General features: G+C 38.3%; 1 protein-coding gene across 1 annotated transcript; it reads left to right on the forward strand.

The window, feature by feature from the left end:
• Positions 1–7,179: 7,179 nt before the first annotated feature.
• Positions 7,180–8,977, forward strand: LOC107818554 (UNC93-like protein 1). The gene is made up of 2 exons (XM_016644587.2): positions 7,180–8,498; positions 8,603–8,977. The coding sequence occupies exons 1-2, from the start codon at positions 7,324–7,326 to the stop codon at positions 8,856–8,858; spliced, it is 1,431 nt and encodes a 476-aa protein (XP_016500073.1). The 5' UTR covers positions 7,180–7,323; the 3' UTR covers positions 8,859–8,977.
• The last annotated feature ends 562 nt before the right edge of the window (positions 8,978–9,539 follow it).

Here is a 9,539-nt window from a genome sequence, read left to right on the forward strand (position 1 = left end):
GCCGCAATGCATGTAAGAACTTGACTAGGCTCTGAAATATCCAGCCTCACAAGTCTGTTAGCTAAGGACTGAATGTCCAAAGCCAATAGCCTCTCATCTGCTCAAATAAATGCCAAACTACTCATACTCTCAGACTTTCTACTCAAGGCATCTACAACCATATTTGCTTTGTCCAGATGGTAAAGGATGGTGATGTCATAGTCCTTTAGTAACTCGAGCCACCTGCACTGCCTCAAATTGAGATTCCTCTACTGTAAGCTGCGATGATTGGTGTAAACCTCATAGGACACCCCATAAAGATAATGCCTCTAGATCTTGAGAGCATGAACTATCGTGGCCAACTCCAAATCATGTATGGGGTAATTCTTCTCATGAGGCTTCAGCTGACGTGAAGCATATGCAATAACTCGCCCCTCCTGTATCAATACACAACCCAGGCCAACGCATGAAATATCGCAATACACAGTATACATCCCTGAACCGGAAGGCAACACTAAAATCGGTGTTGTAGTCAAAGCCGACTTGAGCTTCTGAAAGCTCGCCTCGCAATCAACGGATTATTAGAATGGAGCACCCTTCTGGGTCAATCTAGTCAAGGGCACTGCAACAGACGAGAAACCCCCCATGAACCGATGATAATACCCTGCTAACCCTAGGGAACTCCTGAACTCGGTTGTTGTGGTAGGATGAGGCCAACCCTGGACTGCCTCAATCTTCCTGGGATCCACCTTAATGCCCTTACCTGATACAACGTGCCCCAAGAAAGCCACGAAATCCAACCAGAACTCACACTTGGAGCACTTAGCATAAAGCTTATGTTCCCGCAAGGTCTGAATCACTAATCTCAAATGCTGCTCTTGCTCCACCATAGTACGCGAGTAGATAAATATGTCATCAATGAAGATAATGACAAATGAATCAAGATACAGCCTGAACACTCGGTTCATCAAATCCATGAATGTCGCCGGGGCGTTAGTCAAGTCGAAGGACATCACCAAAAACTCATAGTGTCCATATCTACTCTAGAAGACCGCCTTCGGAATATCCGAAGCATGAATCTTCAGATGATGATACCCAGATCTCAAGTTGATCTTAGATAACACCCTGGCACCCTGCAACTGGTCAAATAAATCATCAATGCGCGGCAACGAGCACTTATTCTTGATGGTGACTTTGTTCAACTGGCGGTAATCAATGCACATCCGCATACTTCCATCATTCTTCTTTATAAACAATACCGGTGCGCCCCAAGGTGACACGCTAGGTCAAATGAATCCCTTCTCAAGCAACTCCTGAAGCTGCTCCTTTAACTCTCTCAGCTCTTTAGGATCCATACGATAAGGAGAAGTAGAAATAGGCTGGGTGCCCGGCACCAAATCAATACCGAAATTGATATCCTGATCTGGCGGCATACCAGGTAGATCAGCAGGAAAAACATCGGAAAACTCTCGCACCACCGGCAATGAATCAAATATGGGAGTCTCTGCAGTAGTATTCGAAACAAAGCTAAGTAGTCCAAATAACCCTTCTCGACCATATATCGAGGCTTTAAGAAAGAAATAACCCGGCTGGAAGTACCGACAGATGAACCCCTCCACTTTAATCTGGGTAACTCAGGCATCGCCAAGGTAATAGTCTTGGCATAGCAATCAAGAATGGCATGGTACGGGGACATCCAGTCCATGCCAAAGATAACCTCAAAATCAACCATATCGAGCAACAGAAGATCAGCTCGGGTCTCATATCAATAGAAAGTCACCATACAGGACCGGTAGACCAAATCCACAACAACAGAATCACCCACTAGCATGGCCCAAGAACTTGCGAGACACATCCAAATAAGGAGAAAATAGAGAAGAAACATAGGAGTAAGTAGATCCCGGATCAAATAATACTAAGGCATCCCTTCGGCAAACAGAATTAGTACATGTGATCACTGCATCAGAGGCGATTGCCTCTGGCCTGGCAGGGATAGCATAGATATAGCCAGAGCACCACCTGACTGGCCTCTACTTCTAGGATGACCCCTGGCTGCAGGGCGGGCGGTGTGGTAGTTGGTGCGGTAATAATAGGCCGATAGTCCTGCTGCTCGGCCCTGCCCGGATGTCTGGGACAAAACCTCTTCACGTGGTCAATATCCCTGCACTTGAAACAACCCCTCGGAATGGTGGACTGCTGACCTGAAGTGTGACTCTGATGGCCTAAATACCCACTAGAGGAACCTTGAATAGCTGGCGAGCAGTAAGTACTCTCTGGAATGACAATGAAATAGGGTCGTGCTAGAGCACTCCGAGCAGGCAGTAGTGCTGACTGCATGGGCCTGCTGGGCTGACCCGTCATGAACTGACCTCTGCCCCCAGGTGGGGTGCCACTGAATCCCCCAAACTGCTGGGGCCGTTTATCCCTCGGCGCAAACTCTCTGTTGCGGTTGCGAATACGCTTAATCCTCCGAGCTATATCCACAACCTGAAGAAAGGAAGTCCCCATCTCTGCCTCACGGGCCATAGGTACCTGAATCTCAGGGTGCAGACCTGCAACGAACCTCCTTACCCTCTCTGCGTCTGTGGGGAGTATAATAGCTGTATAATACATAATATAAAGCTACTCTAAGTCTCCAACCACTGAATTAAATGCTAAAGCTCAAAATGACCGGTCAGGTCGTTACAATTGGCAATGGTCAGCTGCCATTTTGACCGTTGTCCAACGACTAATTTACAAGAATAGCCCTTTTTGGGCATTTTTTTTCAAAAATAATACTTTATTATTTATTAATTTAGCCCGTTGTAAAACTATAAATAGAACCCCCCCTCCCCCTCTTCTTTATTTCTTTACTCATCTCTCAATCCTCAAACCTAAATTTTCAATTCAAGTTAAATCATGCCCCGTGCTTCTAAAGTGCGCTCACATATTTGGGAACTCTTTGAGGTGGTAGAAGAAAATGAAGAAGTTCACAAAGTAAAGTGCAAGAACTATGGTAGAGTCCTTAATGTTCGTCGAAAGTGGGAGGGCACAACTGGTTTAAGGAGGCATATAAAGGGTTATCTTGAGCGTCCTCCAGAAATTTGTATTTAAGTTGGTTTGAGACAATTTATGTTATTTTAAATTTATTAGACGTATTTAAGCTTAATGTGTTAGTTTAGTAGACAAGTCAATTTGAAGTATTATTATGCAATGAAAATATGAAATGAAAGCCTTTGAAATTTGATCCTTACATATCGGTCTTATTAAATAATTTTACGTAGCCACTTAATTCTAATTTTCAAATTTTAAAATTTAAATTTCAACACTCCATGGACAAGAAGTTCGTATTGATTATGAATAAATTACTATGGCAATGCAAAACTTTTGAAGTTTGAAGATTATATTTAATAATTCAAATTTGAATTTACTCTTTTTTCTTTAACTTAGTTGTTGTAAAATGTAAACTTTAATTTGCAAGTTTAAATTAAAAAAAGAACTTGCAAATTATAAGTTAGTATATTTTTTTTCAAGTTCACTGTATTATCTTAAATTCGTAATGAATTTTTCAAATATAAGGTTTTTAAAGCCTTTGAGGTTGTTAACTTCTTATTCAAAGTTTCAAATGTAAGGCTTTCAAAACCTTTGAAATTTATTCAAACATTCTTTTTATATGTAGTTTTTAGTGTTTTATATTTTTACTTTATTTTAATATAAATTACGATTGTTATACAAAAAAAAAAAGAATAAAATCGGCCAGACCCGGCCTGTTAGACCAGGAACCGTTCCGGTTCAGTTTAGCACCGGCTAAGTCCGGAACCTATAAACCCGGTAAATTGTAATCGGTAACCGGACAAGTACCGAAACCGGCTGGTTCCCTTTTCCTAAACCCCTGACCGGCCCGGCACCTTGACACCTTTAACTAAAACTCTCTATTTTCAAGTGCTTTCTTTCTTCACATGCAATTATTTTTTTCATAAATTCTTATAGTCATTCATAAAATAAATAAGAATTAGTGGACAATTCGAGAACTATTTGAATCAAGGCTGAAACGAGGTACTCATCGCCAAGCCTGATAGTGCAACACCCCCCGAACCCGGAACGAGCTCTGAGACCTCGAAAAGCACTACAAACGGTTGCACCCGACTAACAGAGGGTCGTGATATCCGCACCCAATCGGATATCACGACGCGGATCTCGCCTGATGTCGGTAGCATATCAGTAAATGACGTACAAGGATGGTTTTTACCCTTTTTAGAATTATACTAGGGGTAAAACTCCCCTATTATATAAAGAGAAAGATTTTTTATTCAATAAATACATGGTACACATGCATACCAAGGCAATAAAAATTGATTTCTCTGCTTCTAGCTACTGCAAAGTCTTTACTTTACTTTTGTTCTTTGTTCTTGAATGGTTTCGAGCCTAGGACCCAATCGAGGGCAGAAATTATTGCCCAGTCCAAGTTCAAGCTACGCCATAACGTTACGATTGGTCTGATTATTCACCGTATCTTTAATTTATTTATCTAATATTCTTGATCACTTGTGTCGAATCAATCCACATATCCTTAAAACCGCGTATAAATTCAATTGTTATCCATTTTAAGAGTAAACGATATCAAAATTAAAAGGGTGAAGTAAGAGATGCTAGGTCATGTTTAGTTGTTAATCACACTAATCACTCTTTTTTCCTTTCAGAAAATCTTTTGCATCATCGAGGCCAAGGGAATGCACCATAGATTCTTAGCGGCCGGCCTGCCCTACCAGCCGGCTAGCTTTTCAGTTTCGGCCTAATACAGCCACTGGCAAAATGTTAAAAACCCGCCTTGGATGATCTCTGCCCTAATGTCACCTTGTCAATAAAACGACACAACTCTGAACTCTTCCCTTGTGTAGCAAATTAACCAGCGGGGCAATATGAAGACAACGTTTCACAGTCTTACTGGAAATTAAATGCATAGTTCCGAGTTTTAAGGTAAAAATAGGCCTACCGTCCTTGTTAGCCGTCCCGTCATTTTCCTCAATTTCTCCCGTAGAATATTGTGAACGACTTTTACAACAACAACCCAATATAATCTACATGTATGATCGACAGAGGATATTATATACGTCTTATCCTTATTTTGAGAGACTGTTTCCAATATACTCTCGATTCAATAAGAAATAATGGGAACAACTTTTGGAGCTCAAAAATTCGCCTACGAGTCAAGACAATATTCATTAGTACTATTGTACATTGCTGTTGGAATCAAGTTGCCGTCGTGGATCTCTTGTATTTTTTAAAATTTGTTTTGCGCCATTTACTTGACATTTCTATAGAATTTTCACACACACTACTTTAAACACTACAAATTTTAAGATAAAAATTATGGAATAGCATAGAAATGTGTGAAATGAGGAAAAAGTAAGTATGGGGCTTTATTAAGTTATTTTTATTAATTTTATTTAGTCTATATTTGAGTTAATTAATAACTGCAAGGATTAAGTAACAATATAGACAACAACTTTATCAAGCATGCAAATGGATAACTGTTCAAAACATTCAAAGCATTAACAATAACATAGTCACCAAAACTTCACGAAAGCTGGCACAAATAGAAAAAAGAAAAAGAGTGGACTTAATTCACAGTACACAAAAAGGGTAATAATTAGTAGGTCTTAACTCCAAAAATGAAATATCAAAGCATTAATTAAATATCAAGCATTAAGTAACAATATACTAAGCAAATTTACCAAAATATCACAATTATAAAAGGAGAAGGAAAGAAAAAGTGATTCCTAATATTCAAAGGAGGGAAAATATAAGTTGATCCTAGCTCTCAAGTCTCAGAGTTTTTCGATCCTAACTCTCAGATCCTAATTGAGACTCACTCAAAGGAGTTCGAAAAGAATGTGAATATTAATTATCGATAAAGAGCAGGGGCGGATTCAATGTAAAAGTTTCATGTTTATTTGAATTCAGTAAGATTTATGCGTAAAAATTCACTAAAATTGAAATAAACAATATATATGAACTCATAACTTTATGAGTTTAGTGTTAAGAATCTAAAATTTAAACCGGTAAAATTTAATTCATGAATTAGAGAGGAGTAATTCACTTTGTAAACTCCCTAGTATTTTACCGTATAAGTACAAAATTCGGATCTTATACTCTTCCCCTGTGTAATAATTTTTAAAAACAATTTGATTAAAGAAGCTGAAAATTGTAATTATGAGGAACTTTTAAGATTCCTTTTAATCTTAACAAGGTAGCGAACATAAAAATGTGCTCATTCTCTTCCACTCGTTTTATAACCTTATTATCCACATAGCATTCAATATTCTGCTTCAAGGAATTTCATGATCACTTGTCCCCACTTTCTTTTTCTTATTCGTTTTCTTTCTTTTTTGGCGGACAATGAATAGTCTGAGGAATCAAATAACGTACAATATTATTATATTATAAAAACTCTTTCTTTTGTTTCCTTTAAAAAGAATAGTTTGTACCCAATCCACGAGCAGAGTGAATATAGGCAGGGTAGAGGTGGGCATGATTTGAAATTTATAGTTGAGAATTTTAAATATTTTAAGTCACTGAATTATAATTATTTAATAAATTTTGAAAATAAATATAAAATTTAAATCAAAACTAACGGGTCAACCGAATCGAACTCGTATTGATGTGCTAGGTCCGCCTTGCAGGCAGGCCTGCCTTAAAGAACCTTAAAAAAAGAAAACCTTTGACCATTTCAAAACATTGCTATCTAATCTTCTTTTTGCCAGCAAAATTTTTTGAATTGTTGCCTGTTACTTCATGCTTCTGCTTCCAACATTAAATTAACAAGATAAATATCGGCAGAATCTGCACTTTACCTACAAATCGGGAGGATAAACTACGAATGAAAGTGACGTATCGTAACGTTATATTCAGCGACAAACGTGGTACTCGTCCACAAAAGCTAAAATGAATATTCAATCTCTGGGTTAAGCTTAAGGTCATCGTAAAACATAGGAATCAAACTATGCGTAATCATTGGAGACCATTTGTAATAAAACGTTAAACTACTCGTAATTACCTATGTAGCCAATGAAGCACCGATTTTACCAATTTTATCCAAATGTCAGCGATGCAATTTTCCCGAGGCCCAGTTATGAATTTAAGTTTTAAAAACACCTGCAATAATTAGTACGACACTCCTATAAAAAGAGAATCTTAAACTTATTGTCAACAAAACAACCAGTCTTTAATTCATATTCATCCAATCCTTGCTTTCAAAGTTCCCTTTTTAATTCCACCACAGTTCTATTGCACCTATAAATTCCCAGATTCGATACTCCCCATTTTTTCTTATCTTTGATCCGTGTAATCCGAGACCGTAGCGTTATGGGTTCTTACGGAGATGAAGAAACTGGAAAAGGGCTACCTAATTCACCTCCAAATAATTCAATTTTCAGGTATAATTCACCACTGGTTCAAGTTGGTTTAATTGGATTGGTATGTTTTTGTTGTCCAGGGATGTTTAATGCACTCTCTGGAATGGGTGGTGGTGGTCAAGTAGACCACACCGCAGCTAACAACGCTAACACTGCTCTGTACACAACTTTTGCCATTTTTGGAATATTGGGTGGTGGCATTTACAACATCTTAGGTCCTCAAAAAACACTATTTGTTGGGTGTTCGACTTATATATTATACGCTGGATCATTTCTCTACTACAATCACCATAAACATCAGGCTTTCGTCGTAGTTGCTGGCGGTCTTCTTGGTATTGGCGCGGGCCTATTGTGGGCAGCTCAGGGAGCTATAATGACGTCGTACCCGCCACATGATAGGAAAGGTACTTATATCTCTATGTTCTGGAGTATTTTTAACATGGGTGGTGTTATTGGCGGACTTATTCCTTTTGTATCGAATTATAATAGGACTACCGCGGCCTCTGTAAATGATGGTACTTATATTGGATTCATGATTTTCATGGCAATTGGAACCTTTCTTTCTTTAGCAATTTTGCATCCTAGTAAGGTTATTAGGAACGATGGTTCGAGGTGTACTAATATAAAGTACTCGAGTGTGTCTGTTGAATTGGTGCAAATACTCAAACTGTTTGGGAACTGGAAAATGTTGTTGATGGTTCCAGCTTCGGTTGCTAGTAACTTTTTCTATACTTATCAGTTCAATAATGTTAATGGGGTATTGTTCAATTTGAGGACTAGGGGTTTGAACAATGTGTTCTATTGGGGTGCACAGATGATCGGCTCAGTGTTCATCGGGTCTATAATGGACTATAGTTTTAAGAGTAGGAGAGCTAGGGGATTGGTTGGTATTATTATTGTTGGCCTGCTTTCAACAGCAATTTGGGGTGGAGGACTCGCGAAACAGCTTAAATATTCCCGCGAAGATGTACCTGATCACATAGTATTACTGGATTTCAAGGATGGTTCTAAATTTGCAGGTCCATTCGTCTTGTATTTTAGTTATGGATTACTTGATGCCATGTTTCAGAGCATGGTTTATTGGGTCATAGGAGCATTGGCAGATGATTCTGAGATTCTCAGCAGGTAAATTTTCATGTACTTATACTACAAATTCATTAGTCAATGCTTACAAGTTACAAGGAACACAATGTGTTGGTTAAAACTGGATTGGTTATCTGTATTCACAGGTATACTGGCTTCTATAAAGGAATACAAAGTGCAGGGGGAGCCGTTGCTTGGCAAGTTGATTCACGTAACGTGACATTCCTGAACCAGCTTATCGCGAATTGGGCACTAACGACATTTAGTTTTCCTTTACTGATAGCTCTTATACTATTAGCTGTGAAGGATGGCAACAAAGAGGAAGAGGGAGCAACTAAGGAGGTTGCCATTTCTTCAAACCGTGACATTAGTACTACAGTGGATAAGCCTGATAAGGAATAGTTCCTACCAGCTATCTTTAGCTTTCTTTGCCCGATCTATTGATGAGACAAAACTGTAAAGTGTGGATAATCAACCACAGTATAATTTAGTCCAGTCTCTGCGTAAAGTTTCTTCGCTAATGTGTGTTTAATTCTCTTCAGTTTCCAGTAATCATTTTTTTAATATTCTTACAGCTACAGCAATTTTGATTTTATGCGCTTGCTTATTCTTGTACTTGCTCTTTTATTTCGCACAAGGAAATGATAAATGTATAACATTTCAAATGGTATAACATTTCAACAGTTTGCTCAATTTCCTTTCGCTGGAGTTTAATACCTTGGGCGGTTATCTTAAGAAATTAACTTTCAAATATTATATACTATAAATTTACATTGCAGTAGCCGATACACATTGGAAAATTTAACGTTCTGCTGGCTTATGCCATTTTATATGAATTCCTTGGATGTTGATGATAAATCCAATGCGACTGTTAAATGGGTTGTTGTGAATCAGTTCAAAGATAAAATGCTTTATAATTCATGGACAAAAGGCAGGTGTCTCCGGTGATCTGATTCAAGCACAGTGATAAGTGATACGGTAATTTGATTAATTGGCTTTAGGAGTGAGATATCATTTTTCTTCTACATGTTCGCTAGTGGCGAAAACAGAATTTTCAACAAAGGAATTCAAAAAATAAAAAAA

Source organism: Nicotiana tabacum, chromosome 4 (genome assembly GCF_000715075.1).
Source record: "Nicotiana tabacum cultivar K326 chromosome 4, ASM71507v2, whole genome shotgun sequence".
NCBI classification, from domain to species: Eukaryota; Viridiplantae; Streptophyta; class Magnoliopsida; order Solanales; family Solanaceae; genus Nicotiana; species Nicotiana tabacum.

Coding starts and splice junctions, on each gene's coding strand:
- LOC107818554 (XM_016644587.2), top strand. CDS start 7,324: ATGGGTTCTTACGGAGATGAAGAAACTGGAAAAGGGCTACCTAATTCA. Junction 8,499..8,602: donor GATTCTGAGATTCTCAGCAG/GTAAATTTTCAT, acceptor CTGTATTCACAG/GTATACTGGCTTCTATAAAG.